This window comes from Oreochromis niloticus, linkage group LG9 (assembly GCF_001858045.2).
Source record: "Oreochromis niloticus isolate F11D_XX linkage group LG9, O_niloticus_UMD_NMBU, whole genome shotgun sequence".
NCBI classification, from domain to species: domain Eukaryota; kingdom Metazoa; phylum Chordata; class Actinopteri; order Cichliformes; family Cichlidae; genus Oreochromis; species Oreochromis niloticus.
In genome coordinates, this window is record NC_031974.2 from 20,211,458 (window position 1) to 20,234,671 (window position 23,214).

A 23,214-nucleotide genomic window follows, 5' to 3' on the forward strand; every position below is an offset into this window, starting at 1 on the left:
GGTTCACAGTGAATGATCCAATAAAAAGAAAATATTCCCAAGGCATCCCACCAAAAAAAAAAAATTGTCAATGCCAGAGGTCAGAGGGAAACGGCTTGATGGGCTACAGCAGAAGACCACATCAGGTGCCACTCCTGTCAGCTAAGAGGCTACTTCAGCAGGGTAACATGGCAAGTCATAAACCTCAAATCTTAAACATGACAGTGAGTTTTCTGTACTCAAATGTTCTCCACAGTACGGAAGGCAAGTTTTCAAAGTTTGACTGCATAAAAGGTTGAGAATTGCTATATACATAATATTAAATACTATCCTACGAGTCTACAAGTCATATCAGCCCCTTTACTGAAACTTAATCCAGTGAACAACTTCTTCAACTTGCAGTTGCCTCAAGTTGTTTTGGCACGATCTGAACAAGGTGATATTGATATTTAGTTCTCCTCCTGCACGCCAGAGGGCGCTGCAGTCCGATTAGCGAATTCAAACTGGCTGGTAAATGGTGAGCGCGCGGGTGTTTTTAAAAGAGAAACAGGAATACACATAAACATGGCAGCTGAAAGTAATAACAGAACCGTTTCAGATGTAAATAACCATGATGAAAGTGTCAGTTTTTCTCACATTACCGCCGTAGCTACAGGATGGATGTCGGACTTCATGTTTCTAAGTTTGTGTCGGCGTTTTAAGGAGGGCAAACGTGAGGAATTCAACGAAACGCTCTCAGCTTTCCAGAGTGAGTGAGGCACCTAGGTTACGTATATTTATGCTAAATTTATGATTATTCCAGTGGTGTTAGATCAGCTTCTTAAGTTTACCATTAGTTAAAGTTTAAAAGTTGGTACGGACAAACCTAAAAGAACCAAATATCACGTAAAATATGACAGATATAAAGGTAAGATATGTTTAAGGAGTAGACGCCAAAACAGGGTCCGAGGTTAAACTCTTTAAGCCAGGTCTATTTTTATGTATTTTTTATGTTTTTTGTTAAGACCTGTCATGTTGTTGTTAAATGCAACTGGCACCTTTACTCAGAAAAACGAGAAGAAGAAGAACCTCTCGTTGGTAACATTAATGTAAATATACATTGTATGTGCAAGTCTTCACAAAGTTTCTGAAAATCTTGTGGCTAACACCATTTTTTTTTTTTCATTTCTTCTTCTTTTTTTCCTCAGCCATTCAGAAATTATCTCTTAAGAGAAATGAGAAAGCAAAGATCTGTGACTTCCTGGCAAGAGTCATGCATGGAAAGCTGCTGGGTAAGAAAACATGATGCCAGCCTATATTAAAATACACATTAAAACTATTAAAGATAATTAAAGATAAGAAAGAGGTTGGAAATCACTGATTAAAAATGTATATACCCACCTGTCTCTTCATCAGTGATGCATTAACTTTCCGTGGCCTAGATTTGTGGACATTTGTCAGCTCCACATCCGTGATCTAAATCTCCCGTTACATCCACATCCCAGCTTGACAGCGTCTACCTGCAAAGTTTCTGCCATGTACTTACTACTTACTTACTAGATATTTACGTTAACAAGGACCTGAGTAGTTGTACCTAATAAAGTGGCCGCTGGGAGTATACTGTTTTACTAAAAAATTTTAACAGCAGCAGACTCTTACTGTCCTTCATCCTGGTTGGCTTCCTGTTTCCTTGTCCTGTAAAACACTGTTTTTCTTCAGATATGCAGTTTGGAGATGATGACTCTGTGATGCCTCTGATGTCGGCTGCCAGACTTTGGTCAGACCTCAAAAACACTGTGGCAGACGAAAGTTTGTTTAAAAACGTTGCCATCCTTTTGATTGTACAGGTAATAAAGTTTTGTTTTGTTTTTCCTGCCTCAGTATGGGCCTTTGGGGGATTACTTCACTTGTAATTGAGCTACAAACAATATAGGGAAAGAGTTTGTTTCACCTCATATGCATTTTTCAATTTTGAGACACAAAGGAGCGTCATGCTTGAGTAAAGGAAACGGTGATTAACAAAACTAGTTAAAGCACGATGCATTGCAGTGCTGGTGGTTTTCCTTTAGCTCTGACTCTAAAATCTCTTTGAGGGAACTAAACATATTACTTTGATTATGAAATAAGCAGGGTTTAAGTCCTGATGTTGGCTGCTTGTGATGATTTTGAGTCTAACGTCATACATTTACCCTGTGCCTAGTCTGTTGCTGTCTGCTTGGAGAAGGGTGAAAGGTCTTCTGCCTCCTCTGCCCTCAGGTGGTTTGAGAATAACCTTGAACTTCCACAGGTCTGTATGGCAGTTATTCTCCCTTTCCTTTTCAAAATAAAGGTCAATTTTGGAACATTTTCATTATTCAGTAATAGATTTTAAGCGATTTTAACAACTAATGTGTTTTAACAGGGTTTGAGAGTTAAGCTTTCGAAAATAGTTGCACAGGTGGAGACTTACCACCCATTCCTCATGAGCTTCAGTTTTAGTCGCCTGCTGGAGACAGTCCAGTCCTACCTGGATTCCTATTTGGAGAAGAATCCCTCTGACTACCTTCTCAAGGTACAGCACCTGCAGAACCTGAGTGTTTTATGTCACAGCCAGTATCAGAATGAGATTGGAACACAGGGCTGCTCAACTATGTGAAAAATCACACTCACTACTATCACTGTCAATATTAAGATCACAATTCTGAGAATTTTGAGAATAACCTTTAAATCCTACAGGTTCATGTCTCAGTTATTTAGAGCCCTACTAGGTCACTTGTGTATTTAAAATCAGCCAACATGAAGTCCATCCCAACCTTAGTTCACAAGTTGTTTGTCAGGCCTACAGACTGAGTTTCTACAAGTCATACAGCACTGTGTTCACAGAGTAACTTAAAATATTTCTTTAAAAAACTAGACTAGATATATTTATACACATTATGTTTCAGGTTCTGGGCTGAACATTTTATTTCCTAAGTTGTAAGTTTAAAATTCACTTTAAACTCTTAGAAATGTTTGGGGGGTTTTGCAAAAAGTGCTGTCGACTTCTTTTGGGTTTTGGCTTTAGGGGGCACCACAGCAGATCATCTCACCCTTTCTTTAGCATCGTCTTTTGTCACACCAACCTTCTGCATATGCTCTTTCACTACATACCTCCATCTTTGCACATGTCGAAACCATCTCAGCCTTGTCTCTCCAAATTTGTGTCCAAGCCAAAAAAGTATAAAAACCCTTTTCCACTCTTTGTGAGATGGAAGGTTTTTTTTGGTAAATACACCGATCAGTGGACACTAGTCATTATGGGGACTCTGGGGCTGCATAACAGTTACAGTTTGGCCATCATTAGAAAATCCTCTGATCTGTGCTCTCCCACTTTTTTCTGCTTTTGACACGTGGACTTCAAGCTCTGACTGTTCACTTGCTGCCTGATACATCGCACCTCTGGATTGTTGTGAAGAGATAATCACAGCGCCTGTTTTAATGCTGTGGCTTGCTGATGGGTGTACATGAGGTGTCCAAAGTTTCTCAGTAGTTAACAGGCAATGCTTAACAAACAAATTTTTGCAGATATTAATTTCTCCTCCTCTTTTTTTCTCCTTTTGTGCTGAAACTACACTCTTATCCTCCTGAGTAGTGGCGCTCAGACCAACTGAAGGTGCTGATGTGACGTTATCAGTCATAGCTAATTGACAATTTGTCATCAAATTAGTTGGAAGGGCAAACTGCTGCATTCTGCAGAGTCGTCCTCAGGGCCTAACAGACTCGCTTATTCAGGAAAGTTTTATGAATGATTTACGCAAGCCGATGACCTCTTGATGGCTGTACTTGGAAGGGTATGCTAATGACTGCCCTCATTAATTTAGCTTTTCATTACAGCGGTACTTGGACCAGAAAGTTAGTTGTTTTTAGAAGTTTATGAAAGGGTAATATTAATATGCATAAATTAGCAGAGCTAAATGTCTGTGTTATGTCTACCTCTCTGATCATCAGGCAGCTTCAAAGATGGTGCAGTCCTCACACAAAACTGAAGGTTTGGAGGACGAGGGGTCTCGGGACAGCTCTCTTTCAAAGAAGGCCAGTGATGTCACAGAGGACAGAAAGTAAGTCGTAGTATTTTAGAAAAGCCCCATTTATTCAAACTCGACTTCTCCTTCATGCTAAATATTCAACTTTATTTATATCCTAACAGGAAAGGAAACCCCACATGTCACAGGTCAGTAAGAATATGTTTAACACTCACCAGACACATTATTAGGTACACCTTGCTAGTACTGCATTGGAGCCCATTTTGCTTTCTAAACCACCTTGATGCTTCATGGCACAGATTCAACAAGGTGCTCGAAACATTCCTCTGATATTTTGGTCTATATTGAAATGATAGCATCACACAGTTGCTGCAGATTTTTTAACTGCACATCCATGATGTGAATCTCCTGTTCCACCACATCCCAAAGCTGGCCTCTTTGATTGAGATCTGGTGACTGGAGGCCATTTGAGTACAATGAACTCGTGTCGTGTTAAAGAAACGAGTTTGAGATGGTCTGAGCTTTGTGGCATGGCACAGCCATCAGAACATGGGTGTACTGTGGCCATAAAGGGATGGACATATGGCAATATTCAGGCAGCCTATGGCATTGTAACAATGCTTGCTTGGTACTAACGGCTGATTCAGACTTTTGTGGCCAATGCCTTTGCCGACATTCACACTTGTGCACTACGCATTACAGTTATGTCCTGATCTTTTATATCCTCTGCCAGCCTAAATGATTCTAGCACTTCTTCTCTTCCTGGGTCCCCTTTTTCCAGTTTCTTTTGGGGGGTTTTGTTTTGTTCTGTTTTTTCCCCAGAGGCTAAAAAAAAAATGTGTCCGTGGTGAAGTTTCTCCACTTCTTTTTACATCCCCTCACATCAGTCCTGATAGTTTAAGGAATCTCCCTCGAGGAATTCAATCTGAGAGTCCATATATTGACGCAGGGATTGTTGTTCTCTCACTGATTCATTCAAAAGTAGCAGGAAATGCACAGGAGGAATCAAGAGGCCACTCAAAATAGTTGGGGTGTGAGTTTCAGAGGGGTTTCTGATTAGTGTACCTGTGACATAGATTTCACATAGAAGCATAAATCCTATTTCCGGGGACAGGTGTGCCTAAAAAATATTCCCTACACCACCAGTACCAGCCTGAACCGTGTTTTCATATTGTTTGTGCCAAATTCTGACCCCCACCATCAGGATGTGCAGTGTGCCCTTCTGCTGCTGTTGCGCATCTTCTTTGACGTTTGATGTGCATTCAGAGTTGCTGTCCTGCATAGTTTCCCACCAGCTCAAAGCCATGTTTCCGTTCCCCCCTAAGGGATTTTCACCCAGAGAACTTTCGCTCACTGGACATTTTCTCTTTTGGGACCATTCTCTAGAGATGGTTGTGAAAATCCCAGTAAATCCGCAGTGTCTGAAGTACTGCCACGTCACATTCAGGGTCACTTAAATTACACATGTAGGTTAAGGAAATAATTGTGTCGTACTGTATTACACTTCCACAGACCAAAGCGGAAACTACTCTCAACCATAAATACAGATGTGTGGAAGCCTGATACATGCAAGAAGCGTCATTTTTCTCTACGTCGAATCTCCAGTAATGGTGGGTTTTAATTTTCTTGTGGCTTTGATTGGTTTCTGAATTTTTCTTTTGAAATTTATTTACCAGCACATTATATTTGAGCCTGAATACAAGTAAATTAATTTCAAACCTTACAGCATCAGAGTTATCCCAGATGACAGAAAATTCACCAGACACAAAAAAGGTACAAAAAACAAGAAAACCCCCTCAAGTAAGTAGAACCAATTAATCCACAAATCAGTTTAAGGAGTTATAAATATTCCTTTAAGCATAGAAAGCAGGAGTTTATGTTTTTTCCTTTTTATCTAGAAATGGACCTCCCAGCTGGACAAGTACCTCAAGGATGGTGTTAAACGTCACGGGCAGGGGAAGTGGTCTCGTATCTTAATGGATTATGACTTTGAAGGACGCACCGGCACCATGCTCAAAGACCGCTGGAGAGTTCTAAGGAGGGCACATGAAGTGGGATAAAGACAGACAGAGCTTCTCTAATTCGTGCAATGTAGCATTTGACCTGTAAATAAAATCACCTGATTTTTCTATTGATTTTTTTTTTTTAAATAGTTTTAGTTGCATGCTCTGCTATGTTTGCACTGAAACAATTTACCACCAGAGGGTGCTCAAGCACAGAACAGTGATCTGGGTAACTTGGTCTGCTGTGACTGGGTAAATTTGACAATGTGAAACAATCTGACAATGTGTCAGTAAAACATAATTGTATATTTCACTCATTTAGTCTTTTTTAGCTGACCAGCTAAAGCTGAGTTAGTTCCTTAACCATGTCAGTGTATGTGCTTTGCTGTTGCTGTGTGCACCAAGTCATACCACCAGAGGGCAATCACAGGAAACGGTGTAAAAGTTTTTAGTTTTTTATATTTAAGGCCACATTTTTTTAGATAAATAAGGTGTAAGACAAGACATTTGGAAAAGAGTACAATAGCATTGTTTTATAACCAAAGTAAAAGGAAGTGTGCTTAATGTGTGTGAGGAAAAGGTGGAATGCTGTACAAGTGTCTTTCTATTTTAATGTGTATGAAAATCTGTTATTTAAAAATACTTTACTCTGATCTGGACCATATTAAGAGACATATCTGCAAAATTAGGCCTCTTAGTGTTGATAGAGGGATGATGTGTTGAGGCATCTGGCTGCCCACTGATGATTGGTTTTTAGATATTCACGTGAAATCCAGATCAGATGAAGACAAAACTGTGTTGTGGAGGACAGGCGCACTGCTGAGTTTTCTGGATCTTCTTCCAAGTCCCGCTGCACCGCGGGTTCCCCACCGCCTGCCAGTGGAGCACAGTCTCTCTGCAACGCAGTTAAACCACTGGTTTCATACCACTTTATGCACATGGTTTCACATAGTCATTTCACAAGATCTCAACACTGCTTAGCTTAAGGCAAGGGCACATTAAGTGTTGAAGCAGAAGGTGGACTCATTTTGTAGCTGTTTTAAGTTTTATGAACTGATTTAGATTTTTATGTGAAATCGTGCAGTTAGGGCTTTGTAGACAGGAACACAATTTCCATAACTTTGGCTCTGTACAGAAGTGCAATAGATCTGAAATGCAATGCAATTTCAATGCAGACTTTCAACTTTAATCCAGCTCCTTTCAGGGGCTCAAACTGGGTAAGTGAGCATAATCATAACCAAAATGTTTACCTTTTAGGACTTTGTTAGTTATGGTTGACAGACTGACTGAAAGCCACACACATTAATGAGTTTCCTCCTTTCTGATGGTTTTCCAGGCCTTTAGTGTAGACCTTGGGTTTTTTTGTAATTTAGTTTGCTCTTCAGCAAGCGAAGTGCATGCTCGATTGGTTTGTGTTCCCTGCTCATTCTGTCTTCCATCTTGCAAGTATTGCTGTATGCTTCAAATAATGAAACATTCTTAGTCTTTTCCTTGTTCTTATGTACTTGTTATACTTTCATTAGTCCAAACAAATGCTGTTTCACAACTTGTCTGGTATTGTTAGATGTTTAAATATGTTTTTTTCTGCCCCTGGGCAATGTTCACAACTTGGTTGGGTGTTATGAGGGGTCTCCAAAAGTTGATTCTGTTCATCTGGATGTAGCTTTTTCAGTGGGAAAAACGTTTCGTCACTCATCCAAGTGACTTCTTCAGTCTCAGCCGACTGCAGGTTTCCCCAATCTTATAAACAGTACATTTGCGTAATGACTGAAACCAGCCCACTGAAGGAACAATGGGCTGGGAGGTCAGTTCCTTCATCATAATTACGCAAATTCTCATGATCAACAACCACTGATCAAGGCCCACTGATCAATGGCCATGAGTACTATTCACAGAGAGTTGGGGAATGGCTGCAAGCACAGCATTGTAAGATGGTGACAGATGTACCCTTAGGCCCCCTCCTCGATTCAGAGATGGTCTTTCCCTTTTCACGGAAATGGCCTCCTTGGCTCCGCGCTCAAACCAGCGTTCCTCCCTGTCCAGGATGTGAACATCCTCATCCTTGGAAGAGTGTCCACTGCCCTGTAGGTGTAAATAGACTGCAGAGTCCTGGCCTGACGTTTCTCCCACTGAAAACGCTACGTCCAGATGAACAAGAATCAACTTTTGGAGATTTACTTACCTGGATGATTGAGCATGCATCAAAATGTTATGAGGGGTGTTTCTTTACCATGGAAAGGATAATCTAATCATCTACAATTATTTAATTATCGATTGAAAATCTTACCTTTTTATTTTGCTGAGCACACCATTGAGTTATTATCTCTCTGTTAAAAATTCACCACTTCTAAAGTTCTACCTCTGTCACAGGTTTTTAACAGCCTATGGATGATCTGTTTCACCGGTCTTTAGAGCATCTTTGCCCACTGAAATCTGGAAGTCGTGGGTTCAAACCCTCAGTTTTCAAATGCAAATGCTACACTTGGAATTTTTCCAGATATTTTACCTTCACAATTGCTCAAAAAATAAGCCGAGAAGCCCACATGTGTCCATGAAGCAGCTTTTCAGTCAGATATTTTGGTCCCTAAAGAAAAAGGGGGCTATATAATAAATAACCACCATTCCTAAATGTTCCTTCAGTTTGTAAAAAATAAGAATAAAAGCTGAGAGTCTGCCCTTTTAGACCACATTCAGCTCTAAATTAAATGTGTTTTGGTAAACAGCCAAACAGTTTAAATATATCTGGACTGCAGGAAAAACACATGTAAAATGGCCAATAACTGCATACTTGTCTGATTCCTGACCGTCTCCCTGGCAGCTGCTGGTATTGTTTCGCATGGCAGGAGGTTCACATGCCACACACACGTTAAAGCCCTCTGTTATGTAGCGCATCCACAGTGTGTGGGGCCGGTTCTCCACAGTACAGTGGGGCGTCCGTGACTCTAGCTTGAATTCCACACAAAACCTAAAGGGGGACAGGATTAGAGTAATGAAGGTGAACAAAGTAAATCCTGGAATACTGAGACAATAGAATTCAAACAAAATAAACCTTTAACGCACAGGAGAGGGACATCGAGGCATCATCACATGGTTAGGCGATATTGGGAATTACTGATCAGTAAAAAAGAAAAACCCACTTTATCCCTAGTAGCAGGGCCACAGCTCTTATGAAAGGAATAACAATAATTAAGCATATAGATGCTTTGAACTGCTCGCAATACCGCACCTACTGTCATCCCAACCTTTTGTGTATGCGCTTTTCATGTGACAGCCTTGAGTATTTAATTTCAAAGGATTGTCGGCAGTCTTTCAGCATCGCTATGTTTAATGGTCTGTAGACAGAAGGCCAGGTGGGCAAACACCTACAGGTAGCTCGTTGGTAGGAAAACGTTGAGCTGTTATCTCCTTTCAAATTCATTTGTGATACAAAGCACAAAAAAGAGGTTTTTCCCCTGAAAGCATTCATGAACTTTTCAACTCTTGAATTCAAAGATTTTTGAGGTCTGTGCAGTTTCAGAGAGCGTCTGCAGGCTTTATAGTACCATGATATGAAACCTACCCAGGGTTTAGGGGGTTTCCGTAGCTGTCGTGCTTGGGCCTTCCCTTGGCAAACGCCATGCTGGTGATGAATGCAGGACCTGATAAGAGAAACCAGATCATCTATGAATTACAAAACAGGATCAAATGCAAGAAAATATGCATGCAACTTCACACACACACACAAAAATGCTCATGCTGTAAAACCAGAGAGTGTTCATCTGGTTGCATACCTGAGTTGAAGCCACAGTGTCTACCCTGGTGGTCTCTGTATTCCCTGCAGCCAGCTCGTTGCTCAAGGCCGGGGCAGGGCTGGCCACTGTTGTGGGGCTGCTGCTCTATGTGACGAACACGGATTCGCACCGAAGGCTGGCAGGGTTTGGCACAGCCGCTCCAAAAGCTCCAGTCGCTCACAACACAGTCCTGAGCTGGATGTTGGCACCAGTATCAAGAGAGAAACGTTATTAGAGGAAATCCTCTGTTGCAGCAAACAATTAAACTGCATTTAAACCAAAGACTGACTCCCTAAGATCTTAGCTTTTGTGCCAGGATTACAATTCCCATCGACAGTAAGATGTACCATTGTTCTTTAAGGGATGAATAATTATAATATTCCAGTGGAAGAGTGGAATGTGACTCAATATCCAGGAAATAACTTCGGATTAATGAAGCATCGATTGTGACTTGTGGAATTAGTGCTTCCTGCTCTGCTACAAGTATTCTGACAGTGTGCCAAGTGCACCGCTCAATCAGTGACCGAGTCCTGTGATTTTTTTTCTTTGTGCCTGCTCTATGATTCCACTTTGATGTATTAAACATTCACATTTAGTCACTACTGGCCCATAACACATATTAAATGTGCCTAGCTTGTTTGACTGTAGCTGTTATCACTACAACTGATTGACAGAACCACATTCTTAAAATATTTGTACTAATTCCATTATGTGGGCCAGCCCACTGAAATGAGGTTAGGCTCAGAGCTGCTGGGGTTATTTGGTGTGCTGATTATTGCCATTTTTTGTAATGCGGCAGGTGAGACACATGCAAGGAACACAAAATCAGAGATTATGTGAGGTTTGCACCATGTTAGAAGCTGAAGAAAACAACAAAAGACACAGAAGAGCTGGAAAGGACTGAAGTTAAATGCACACAATTTGACATGTATGGGAAAATGTGGAACGCATCCACCCATGCCACTTCTCTCATTAGAGGTATGTTGTGTGATAAGCAGCCCACTAATGACCAGATAGTGGTGATAATTTGTCTTGTTTTATCTTCTGGACAACAGATTCAGAAGATAGCAAGAGGTCGGGTATCATAAAGTTAAGGTGCGAACCAAAAAACAAACAGTTCCATCCATTCATCACTCACCTGGACACTCTGTGAAGTAGTCAAAGCAGCAGTCTTTAGTTCTGACGCAGCCTTCATCACAGTAGCATGTGCCGTGCACACGGTCCATCCTCCAGTCAGTGGTCAAACAGTTGGTGTCTCTGCCTCTGCAGCACTTTCCTGAACAACCTCCACTCACCAGGTGGTTCTCACCCAGAGCAAAAGCTACCAGCACCCAGCAGGCAAACTCAACAGAGAATCCCATCATGATGGAGTGAGGTCAGAAGTCAACCCCTGAAGTAAGATGCCAGCCTCTTGGTTTCCCCCCAGGCTGTGCTCACACACGTCTCTACCTGTGTTTACTCCTGCTCTGGTTCTGCTTCTTTCATGCTCATGACCGTGAGAGGGAGAGGTTGGAATACCAGCCCAGCCCAACCCAGCCAGGACTGAGCTCTGCCACAGGAGCCCTTGTGACCTGGAATTCCTGTGTCCGTCTCCTGTGTCCAGCCTTTCAGTTTCCCTCCAGAAACACGTCTGCAGTGCAACCTACAGTACAAAACACCCAATTCCAGCACTGGCTTTCGTGTTGTGTGTGCCTGCCTTTCCTCAAAGCTGGTGTCTCTCTCCCCGTTCCCAGCTGAGCACCTCCCTCCAGTCGATCACACTCGGGAGGAGACGATGAGGACAAGGGAGGGGTGAGCTGGTGATGCATGCTTTACCATCCCGCCTCTGTTCTTTCCTTTTTGCCTCTTTCTTACCTGCCTTATTCTTGTTTACCTTTTTTCTGACCCTCATTCTTCAGAATACCTGTGACCTTCTGCCACCCCAGGTTTCCGAGTCCCAAAAGAAAGGGAGGAATGTGAGACTTTGGCAGGTCTCCAATCAATTGTTCTACACCGTCCGCTTCTCACCTCTCTCCCTTTTTCTCTTTCCCTTAAGTTCCTGTAATCCAGCAGAAATCCAAACCGTTCGGGTATGATTTTGTCTCTGTGTTTGTTTTGTTTGTGAGGTTTATGTAGACTAAAGATTAGCTTCACTGGGTCAGAGGCTGTCAAAAAAATCTACATATCAGCTTCCCCTGAGCTCAGCCATAAATAAGGTAATTGTTTTATGCGTGCAGTTGTTTCCTGCAATTCTGAACATGTGTGCTATTTGTTTTAAACAAAAACAAAGGACTTTTAATGCACTACTCAATTCCTAAATGCTGGAAGCTAATTCCTTCTTGACTTTGTTTCCAGTTTTATGCTTATCTAAGATAACCATCTACTGGTTGTAGGTCATATTATGAAGGCAAACAAGAAAGCGGTATCAGTCTTATCAAGGAAACAGAGTCATATTTCCCAAAATATCTGACTGTTCCTTTTACCAATCCCTGATAAACTGTTATATACTGTTATAAACTGCATACAACATGAAAAAGCATTTAAATACAATGCTAAGAAAACATGATCTGCCCCCTTCCTGATTTCTTATTTTTTCCATATTTGTAACACTTAAATGTTTCAGATCATCGCGCTAATTATAATATAAGTAAAAAAAATAACCTTAGTAAATACAAAATGCAGTTTTTAACTGATTATTTTATTTATTAATAAGGAAAACAACCTATCCAAACCTACTTGGGCATGTATGACAAAGTAGTTGCACCTCTTCTAAATCATAAATTAATTGTCATTAACCAAATATTTTGATTTACAAAGACTTTTCTAAGGATTTGGGGCTCCAGAAAACCACAGTGAGAAAATGTGGAACAGTAGTGAACCTTCACAGGAGTGGCCAGCCTACCAAAATCAATCCAAAAACACATCAACGACTCATCCAGGCGCTCCCAAAAGAACCCAGAACAACACGAAAAGAACTTCAGGCCTCACTTGCCTCAGTCAAGGTCAAAGTTCATGATTCAAATGTCCTCAATGGGAGAGTTCCCAGTAGGAAACCACGGCTGATCAAAAAGGATAAAAAGACTCATCTCACATTTCCCAAAAACCATCTTGATAATCCCCAAGACTTCTGAGGAAATATTCTGTGGTATGACGAGACATTTCGAGCATTTTATAAAAAGAATATATGATGGTCTCGGGCTGCTCTGCTTTTTCAAAGTCTGGAAGACTTGTTATAATAGATGGAACCATGAATTCTGCTCTTTCCCAGATGATCATGAAGGAGAAATCAGTTCATGCCCTAAAGCTCAAGAGCCCTCAACTTAAGCAGCAGGACAATGATCCAAAACACACCAGCAAGTCCATCTCTGAATGGCCCAACAAAACAAAAAGAGGGTTTGCAGTGGCCTAGTCAAAGTCCAGACATAATTCCAATTGAAGTGCTTTGGTATGACCTCAAACAACCCCCAAATGTAGATAAATTAAAACGATTCTGCAAAGACAAATGGGTCAAAAATTCCTCCACAGTGATGCAGAAGACTCACTGCTAGTTATCGCAAACGCTTGATTGCAGTTCATGCTGCCAAAGGTGGCACAAACAGTTATTAGGTTTAGGAGGACAAATACTTTTTCACACCGCTGTATGTTGCACAGGAGCTCCAGTTTGCACTATTTACAAACCAGTGTGAATATATTGCACAATTCATAATTCGTCAGTAAAAACTGAAACTCCTCAATGTGAAATGAAAGACAATCAACTCTATAATGCAGGACAAGCCCAGTCGTGCCCTCTTTAATGGCATGATGGAGGGCTACACAATATATGGCAAGGATTTCTAATGCTGCTGCTGATTGATGATGACAAATTGGAGAGGGCAGACAAAAACCATTTTTTACTTATATGCTCCAGGGGGCCCGACTGTTACTGTTGCTGAAGAAGCTCAGCCTCTTCCATATTATTACGACCAACAAATGGGGCCTCTGCAGGGAGCATCAGCAGGAAATGAGGCCTCCTCACGCCTCCTGCTATTGAAGAAGTAGACATTAGTAATAACTGGATACTTCGCTGTCTTGAAAAATAATCTTTCACAAGGGGGTCTGGCTGGGTCCTTTGATTATTCTTCATGCTATGGAGCAGGTAGGTCAAGCGACAGTAATAGCCTTCATCTCCACCATAATCATCAGCAGAGGCATCGCTAAGAAGCAAGTGTCTGAATCAGTATACGTTAAAGTTAAATCTACAAATATTAAACACAATAAATAATCCCAGCTGTGAAGTTTCTTACTTTTTAACCGTTTGCTTTCTCATAAAGTCCAACTATAGTGCTGATTTGATCCGTCCACTGATGCAAGACGTTCAGCAGCATCAGCCTCAGCATGAAGGAAGCGCACATCAAAGCATGTGCGTTTTCCATCTGACAGGCTCCCAGCCATGGACCTCCTGCCCTTACTGCTCATTTGTCGGAAACAATCAGCCTTACAGCAACACATCCAGTCATCTTAGTGTACATCGGTTAATATTTCTCAAGACGGGGAACAGTAATTGAGCATATTTATGATCTTCAAACAGTGTCGCAAGTTGCTGCGTCATCCATCCCCTTCGTTTGGGGCAAGAGCAGAGATAGAAGGAGATACAAAGAAGGATCGATTTAGCAATAAATGAAAGTCTGCTGTCCTCCCCTGCTTGCGGTGGGAAGGTAGAAGGGTCAACCCTAGCTTCGTCTCATCTATATGGGGAATGTAAACTGGCTCTCCTCAAGGGAAGACTTGACCTGGGTTGCCATAGTTTCAAAAAGTTTCTTGACATCAAAAGCTCTGGTTGACAAATACTAGAATTTACCTTTACACGATGGCATGTGTCGTAAAGATGATGTCATCCATGACTGAGAAAATGCTTTCTCTGTGTTGCACAGAAACTGTATTTTTAAGCCTCTCTATAGAAAAAAACAAAAAAAGTAACATCAAAGCGAAAAAAACCCCAAATGTTTGTTCTTAGAGAATATTTGATTAGAGCTGGTCGAAGTAATTAGTTCGAGTTTCTTTCTTCCTGATGAGTACAGTCAGTTCCTCCCACATGAATGGAAGCCTTTGTCTATTATCTTCTCAATTTATAGCACATTCTTTCACGTCTACATTTGTACATTTGGGTGGTTTTCCAAGTGCGGGAGTGTTTTGCACCGTCTGTTCTTATTATCTGTTCTTATGTAACTGAGTTTCAGTAGTTTCCTTCATTGTAACTTGAGTTCATCCATGCACGGGCATTTTATCCTATTTCTTGTGGATTATGTATGCATCTGTGCCACACAGTGGCTTGAGTTATTATTTAATGAGTTGAGAAGTTTGGTGTTTGACTTAGGCCGAGTCACCAAATCACACTTTTAAAAGTTTTTAAAAGGGCACAGTGCAAACACCCAGGAGCCTTGCTCTTCATGTCGCACTTACAACAGCGTCTATTATGGCAAGACGTTTTGTACATCCTTCTAATGATTCTCCATTCATTACAGGTCATTACTGCTGGATAGTTTACGGATCCAGCGGTAGGCCCCGGACAGGACTGATGACACTCTAGCAATGGCTCTACAAGCTGGCTGGCCTTGGAGAGCTGCCAGTGTAATGACATCAGAGAATGTGATATTGATGAAAGTTTTTCCCCTGCCTGATCCTGACATCGTCACTGATAATTGTCCCCTCATGAGTCACCTCACCTGGCATATGGATCCATATGTATGTAAATCAATGCGGACATTAGTAGCAGCGGGCAGACGAGTCAAGATGTGTGGGTGGGGAGTGAAACCGAGCCCTGCCCCTGAGAGAGATGACGCTTCGAGTAATGGTAATGGCAAGGTGGCAGGGTGGAGCTATCAGGGTAGATTTCATAAATCACATCGTTAAATGTCGCACAGCAGTGGAGAGGTTAGGGCCTCGGGCTAGTGCGCATGCATGCGTGTGTTTCTCTGTCAAGGGCAAAGTGTGTAAATATATATATCGTTACCAAACATGTCAAATTTCACTGATGCCTGTGAATAACAGATCACTCTAGTAGGATAGATTGATGACATGAAAATAAACAAATGTCACCTGACCTGGCAGCTGTAACAACCTGTGTGCAAACATTTTGAAAAGATAAAATTACTCCAGTTTGTTATTGTTGTTGTTTTTTTATACGATGCTCTGAAAAAGACAAAAAAAGATTTGACCTCTTTTTTATCACTGTGTAACTGTCTTTTAGGATCCTTAGACATAATTTTTAGACCACTGACAAACTACAGACTACCAGACATGTTTCCTTTTTTATGCTAATCCAGACACATGGGGTCCAGAGTATACAAACAAAGTGATACTTGTTGTGCACAGTAAACTGCATATGATCAACACTTTCAATATAGAAAAGCACTGTGCTTGTCCACAGACTCGAGCTGGCTCTTTTCATCTCATACCTAATAGCGATGTTAGCACAAGGTTTCTTCCTCTCTGTCAGAAAAGTCCTAAATTACTCAAACTAAAGGACTCTGCTGTTCAGCATGAAGAGTGGCCTCGGAGCCTATCTTTGGTGCCTGTCTATCTCGGTGGCCTCGAAGTCTTTTTCTGGCATCTGTCTATGTTATACCGAGCCGTGACTGCAGCATCGTGAAGGTCAAAAGGCTGAGTTGTAAGCAAAAAGTAAAAATGCACCACATCTGAATGAATAAAAGGAATGAACACAATTTTTTCTCTAGTATAAAAATGCACATAGTTTAAGGACAGCACCAGAAGTGGGATGATAAAATGATCAGCAAGAACATGTGTTATCAAGTCAGCCACAGTGAATAATAATAAAAACTTACATCTGAGTCTCCTGAACTGTTTCGAGGAAACTTTGTCTCATCAAAATTTATATAGCAGCACAGCATATTTGGGAGATTTTTGATCTGAGGTGTTGGCACACAGGCTACATTCTCCGAGCCCTGCTGATAGAGTCAACTGGCACAATGTCAAGTCAGGTGAAACAGTAACTGGCTTTTTTTCATAAAACATGTATCTGACGTTTTCATGCCTTTTGTGTGATAAAATGAATTGGCATTTTCGTCATTATCGGATCCTTGACTTAAGTGACAGTTGAACTTTTGATTCAGCACCGTCTCGTTTGTTCAAGGTTTCTGTGGAACTACAGTGAAACGATAAACCACTTGTGGGCAGGCCCCAGAACAGCTCCTATTAAAGACCTCATTGTTGACTGTTTGTTCCAGGTCATTTTGTTTCACTACACTTGAAAGGGACGCTAAAAACCCTGCAAGAAGAGGGAGCCCCGGCCTCCATTTGGGCATTCATGCGCCCCCTTCACTTGGTATGAATAAGTGGATGGCTCTGTGTTTCTAGGTCACTGTGTGCCCCTGAAATGCACACCTCACAATCCCGGCGGAGGGAGGGACGCAAACAGAGCCTGACGTTTGACAACATCTCAGTGCTATTTAATAGGGAGCTTAGGCACACACTCCCTGAAATTAAACACAGTTGACAGTTGAGTTTCAGAGCGCGCATACTGACTGATATCCTTGATGATGGCTTCTTCTCCTCTCCCTCGCTGCTTTGTTTAATCCAGCAGAAATGCCAAAATGAGAAAAAAAACAATAACAGTGAAACAAAAACTCTCACTTAAATGTATATCAGACTACGTAGAAGCCTTCATCTGTCACTTTCAGCACTAAATGATCTCAGTGACAGAACTTCATCTCAGCTGTTTCCCCTGCGTCTTTCTGATTGGCACAGGGTGACGCGGAGGAGAGCTGTAGCGGCGTGATAACACACATCAGCGATTAGTGGAAAAACAATTTCAGCCATTAATTCTTTCTTTTCTTGTTCTGTCTTTATTTACACACAGAGCCAAGTAAATTTAATCAGATTAAATTTTAAAGGGTTGTAAAGAAACTTTAAAATGACGTCAGATGTGATATTTTCACAACCTTTACTTCCACCAAAGGGCCAAAACTTATAAATAGTTCAAGTAATGAATTAATGGTTCAAATATGTAGCAAAATACTGCACAAATCTCCAGTATAGATGGCTGTAGAAAATAGCATTGGGACCAGTTCTTATTATATCTATTCAAAAAGACTCATATTTCCACACACGTCCCAATTTCTCTCTACACAAAAAGACCGTTGCATGGCTGCTGTCAAATACAATGAACAAGAGTATTCAGCAGCAAAACACTGTTGTGTGGGACAGCACCACATTCTCGGATCTGGGGGCACAGTTTTGTGTCTGTTTCGTAAATATGGAATGCATACTTTGCTAATTGTAGTGGTCTATATGTAGTGTATGCGCCAAAAAGTGGTGTGACGGTCCACATATTAACCTGTGTGGTGAAAAAAAAAGCTATACACATGAAGGAAGGTCCTCAAAATAACAAAAATAAATTTATTTAATTTCAGGAAGACAGTTAACAAGGCACAATAATGGCTTTGCTAAACTATTTACTATATATGTCAATATTTCACTTACTTAACAAAGCTTAGATATGCTGTATGTCTGAAACACTGTGGTAACGATGAGGCCAAAGCTGGACACCGTATGAAATATGATACAGATGATACAGAAAGAAATATGGCTGTATTACACAAGAGCCATTAGAAAGCTAAATTAAATATCCTGCATGCAGGTGCTGGGTGGAAAACTACTGACAGCTGTGCGTCAGACTGGAAAATGTTTACTTAATATTCATCACCGGCATTTATTGTTGCAGCAAGTCCCTACTACATGTAATCATGAATCCCAGAATGTAACCACCAGCCATACCAAGCAGCAAACTAATATCACCGAGGACAAACAAGCAGTCAGAACGAGCCACTGAAATGAACACGGCGCCCTAAGTGGTTTATTCTGTTCCGTCGTTGGCACAGACTCGAATGTTTTTAACCTCGACCAGTGTGACTGGGAAGGAGGTGATTGTCAGGATGGAGGCTTTCGAGGTTTTCTCATTTTCTTGAGCTTTTCCTGCCTCACCGTCTCGCCCTCCAGAGAGGACAGCTCAGATATCCTGTGGATGAAAGAGCGAGAGGCTCCGACCATTGGGTCCGGATAGGACTGGCCTGTGTGGGGAGAGAAATGGAAAGAGATGGAGAGAAGCACAGGGCATATTTAATCTCTAAATATCCTGCACATATTTCCCTGTCATTAAGTAATAATAATCTTAATTAGAGATAAACTCTTGAATAATATGCCACATGTTACATAAAAACACAAAAAACTAACCTGGTATTTTTGGTGTAACTGGACTGAACTAAAAGGAAAAATGCTTTTTGGTTGTTTTTTCACTTCAAAACTAAGTGTGCTGTAAAGGCAGTACATGTGGACCTGATGTGTTAAGGCTGAGAATGAAGTCAAAGCATGAAATGAACTCACTTTTCTGATTGTCTTTAACAGTCATTACGTTGGAGGATGGATATTTCACCTTGGGCCTACAGACGACACAAGGACAACAGAGCTGGCTGCATTGAAAAATAACTGAAAACAACACTGGCTTGGTCACATTTTGTTTAAAAAGCCAAAATACCTGCCGAGCTTGCAGTTCTCAACCGAAAAGGTGTTTCTGCCACTGAGGACTAAAGCGGAGGGAATGAGGACGGCTGGATTTGTGTTCAGTTTATAGCTTTCAGGGTACCTGGAAGACGTAAGTAAAAACATTAAGGAGTAGATGAAACGCAGAGCTGACATTTTACAAAGCTTCAGTCCATCAAACCCCACTTTTCCCATAAATAGAAGACTGAGAATAATTTGTTATTGAGATAATATTTTTTGTGCAGCGTAATGATTTTCAGTTCTAGCTATAATCGCCTTTGAACTGCCAGAAAATTAAACATTAAAAGCAATCTGCTCGAGCTTTTCTTTTTTTCTGACAGATAATGCACGCGTGTCAAAACAATACTTTTATCTGGCTGCTGTTTCTCTTTCTTCACGTTATCTGTCATACCCTGCATGAGACTGTGACTCGGTGTAAAAACTAATATCTGTGCAGCTGTCTCATGAAATATGCTTTTTAAAAGAAATTCCAGCTACAATAAGCTGCCCAAAAGATGTTAATCCAAAGGTTACCCCAGGGTGAAGGGTCGCCCTGTGTGGGTGTGGGAAAGCTCCTTGGAGAGGCTGAAGGATGGGAGGTTACCAGGTCTGTGCACATGGTAGTCTCTTGGCAGTGGAGGAATCACAGTTTTGGTCCTCTCTAACATCACACCTTAAAAAAGGGAATATGAAAATTGCTCTGCATTAATTCCACTGTCAGGTTATATCTATAAGTTTCCTGCAAGTATCTAATGTCCCACTTTGGAGTCAATGGAAAGGGACCTATAGAAACTATGTAAGGCAACAGCTCCACCTGCTGGCAGTCAGTTAACACAAACCCCATGCCACAAATTTAAATTCAGCCCATTTTGAGTGGGGAAGTAAGAAGAAACTCCTTAGTTTCCTCTCAGCTTTATTAACATAAGGCTGTCTCCTGTTCTGCAGTTCTTACATTTTCTGTCTAACAGAAAGCGCCTCCCGCTGAGATCCCTCTCTGGGTCGGTGTTTTGCAATTCCAGCTTGTCATCTTTGGTTAAAGTAGGCGTCCTAGAAAAATTGGAGAAAAATATATCAGCACACATGGATTCTATATTTTATATAGTTGAATACCACCTAGAAAAAAACAAAAACATGTCATGGCACTAACAAATGTCAAAGTTTTATAAAGAAATACTTTTTTATTTTTACATTAAATCAAATAAAGATGGTTTCGGTAACAATCTTTATGATTAATCAGATCATCATGAATTACTTACGATTCACTGATAATTTTCCATTACTGATTTGTAATGGAAAGTCAGCGTAGGCGTAGCGGAGCCCCACCTTCAGCAACCATTACTTCCACTGTCGAGTGGCATGCTGTGTTCCCTAATGGTTTTATCATGTTAAAATGCTGAATGGTGATTAGAAAACCCCCTTTTTCAATAATTATGTTAGCACTGTGCTAAAGCTGAGGGTCTGCTTTGTGGGTTCAACTGTAGTCTCAATATGAATTTTAAAAAACAAGCTTCCCTCTGAAACTTGTCACAGTATTTTTGTGATTTCCCATATGGAAAATTGTCAAACAAAACAATATTTCATACAACAGTTTGTGGTACTCTCATACCACTAACTCGCTCAACAGCATCAGCTAACACCAACCTCAATAAAAATATGTGAGAGACCCCTTCAAATGACTAAGAAAATAGGCCAGTTTATGAGTCCCTAGCGTGAGAAGCAGGGATGCCTCATGGGTCCTGAACTGGATAATGGTCAAGAGGTGACTCGTGAATCTGGTCTTCTGGGCAGAAGTGCAAAGAAAAGGCTAAATCTGAGACTAGCCAATAAAATAAACAGATTAGAAAGGGGGAAAGAGCACATTGGACAAAGGGAGGACTGGAAAATGTACTGTGGGCAGATCAAGGTATTTAGACTTGAAAGTTAGAACATTTGTAAATGTAGTAGAAATGAAGATATACTGGAGGAGTCCATACACTGCCCTTCAAGCAGGTCCAGTAGAAGATTTCTACAAAACAAAAGGGATCTTGAACAAGGACGTGCAAAATGCTATTACTACATTTTGCATATGCGTAATGCCATATGCTTTGGACACAACTTAATAAGAGCTAATTTCATTTTTCAGCAGTACAATGAACCAAAGCACAGTTTCACTGCAGGGAACTATCTAGAGAGGAAGCAGCCAGCTGGTATTCTGTGTTTAATAGAGTAGCCGGCACAGTCACTGCATCTCAGTCCTGGTGAGATGATGTAGGAACACTCTGGCCATATGCTACATATGAAATACAGATCAAACCAGTCCGGCTTACAGTAAGCAATTCAGGAAGCACAGGGTGAAAAGTTTCCACATTAAAAAACTGACAGCTGAAATCTGCAGCTCTGTGATTTCTGCACATGGGCAATTCTTTTACAATAAAGTTTCATTAGCAAATCATTATTTTGCAATGTCTTGACAGTATTTCCTATTCAGTATGCAAAAAAGTATGGCTTTTCATTTAAAAATATGACATTTTCTTGGCGTTATTGAGCATTATATTCAGGGCGACCTTGTCTCAGGGAGTGGGTCATCTACCAATCAGAAGGTCAGTGGTTCACTTCTCTGCTCTTCCAGTCTGCAAGTCCTGCAAGGATCCTTACCCTTAGGGAAAAATACTGGACTCCGAGTTACCCCCAATGCATCCATCAGGGTGACTGTGTGTGAATGTTAGACAAGGTCCTCAGTGCTTGTATGAATGTGAGTGTGATTATGTAATGAGGCTTGAGTCAAAGAGTGTTCAGTTATATAAGCACCAGTCCGTATATGTATAATTCTTGGATCTTTTATCATGTAAAATACCTTAATATATTCATACTCACCCTAAAACAGGGCTCTATAAAGGAAATAAATGGTTCATGTTGTGGGCTGGATATGGAACCCAGGAAGGAATTATTTATGGTTATCTATAAATAATATCTAATAATAATAACAATAATAATATCCATTAATGGTTTACTTCTGGTGTATTCGTTTTCCTTTGTACTTATTTGCATCCCCATCCAATTGTTTACATTTGTTTTTACGGAACTTCCGTATTAATTTGTCTTATTTTATGTTTGCAATCGTATCTTTATGTATTTTTATGTATTTTTGATCAAGCTGTGAGATGTGGAGTAGCCAATAAGTAGGTGCCAGCCTCCCTTATTTGCATAATGGGTAAAAAAGCGTAAAAAAGAAACACAGGAGCGGAACAGTGTGTGGAAATAAAAACAGGCAGACATTAATCTAGCGTGTTAATTACGTTGGATTACAGTAGTTCGGGTCTTCCATATAAGCCTGGCACAGAAACAGTAATGCTACCCACTCTCTTTCAGTCTGTACTAGCATAGTGGTTAAAAACAACGAGTGTGAAACACTGTGAGAACATCTCTTTTATTATATCTGTGGCGTAGTATTTTTATAGCTTCCAAAATATTCACATAGCTTACCCTCCAATTATGAAGCCAGTCAGCTGAGGTTTCCCGTCCCTGGACTCTACAACACAGGCAGCATTTTACGGACCGTTAAGATAGCTGTTTGAATGAATCTGGCACATTTATGGAGCACGCTTACTCACTGCTCAAAGGTTGTATAACAGGAAATTTCCTTGGTTGACTTTGCCTTAAAGCCGCTTGCCCTCCACCTGCTCCCATCCTCAAGTTCCTGTATGTCGGATATCCAACCGCATCAGGGCCGCGCCGCCCGCAGTTCGAGCTTTCCCGGGATATTAGCCCCTTTACGGTGATTATCGACGGGTCTAACTGGCAAGTTATCATGATGGAGCAGCCGCACGAACATCTACTTCAGACATTACCTTAGTGCTATGCACAGCTACGACACAGCTAACGGAACATGGGTTAAAACCGGTTATCCCTGAGCGGCAGTGCTACGCTGCAGCTCACTCTGGTACAACGCTAGCGAGTCATCACGTCACCATGGAAACAGGCTTCAAAATT

At 41.0% G+C, this 23,214-nt stretch overlaps 3 protein-coding genes across 3 annotated transcripts; 1 reads left to right on the forward strand and 2 right to left on the reverse strand.

Annotated features, from left to right (window-relative positions):
* Positions 1–457: 457 nt before the first annotated feature.
* terf1 (telomeric repeat binding factor (NIMA-interacting) 1) lies at positions 458–6,094 on the forward strand. Its single transcript, XM_003443568.5, has 10 exons — positions 458–727; positions 1,167–1,250; positions 1,678–1,805; positions 2,159–2,245; positions 2,360–2,509; positions 3,925–4,034; positions 4,124–4,147; positions 5,472–5,569; positions 5,686–5,759; positions 5,858–6,094. The coding sequence occupies exons 1-10, from the start codon at positions 544–546 to the stop codon at positions 6,017–6,019; spliced, it is 1,101 nt and encodes a 366-aa protein (XP_003443616.2). The 5' UTR covers positions 458–543; the 3' UTR covers positions 6,020–6,094.
* A 307-nt stretch (positions 6,095–6,401) lies between these two features.
* On the reverse strand, positions 6,402–11,812 carry sbspon (somatomedin B and thrombospondin type 1 domain containing). Its single transcript, XM_005471796.4, has 5 exons — positions 10,871–11,812; positions 9,733–9,927; positions 9,522–9,600; positions 8,751–8,927; positions 6,402–6,857 (listed from the first exon to the last, which is right to left on the reverse strand). Exons 1-5 carry the CDS (start codon positions 11,094–11,096, stop codon positions 6,740–6,742), a joined length of 795 nt encoding a protein of 264 aa, XP_005471853.1. The 5' UTR covers positions 11,097–11,812; the 3' UTR covers positions 6,402–6,739.
* A 6,265-nt stretch (positions 11,813–18,077) lies between these two features.
* On the reverse strand, positions 18,078–23,210 carry lg9h8orf89 (linkage group 9 C8orf89 homolog). Its single transcript, XM_005471795.3, has 7 exons — positions 22,836–23,210; positions 22,708–22,753; positions 20,198–20,292; positions 19,780–19,918; positions 19,241–19,348; positions 19,090–19,145; positions 18,078–18,776 (listed from the first exon to the last, which is right to left on the reverse strand). The coding sequence occupies exons 1-7, from the start codon at positions 23,032–23,034 to the stop codon at positions 18,637–18,639; spliced, it is 783 nt and encodes a 260-aa protein (XP_005471852.1). The 5' UTR covers positions 23,035–23,210; the 3' UTR covers positions 18,078–18,636.
* Positions 23,211–23,214: the final 4 nt, after the last annotated feature.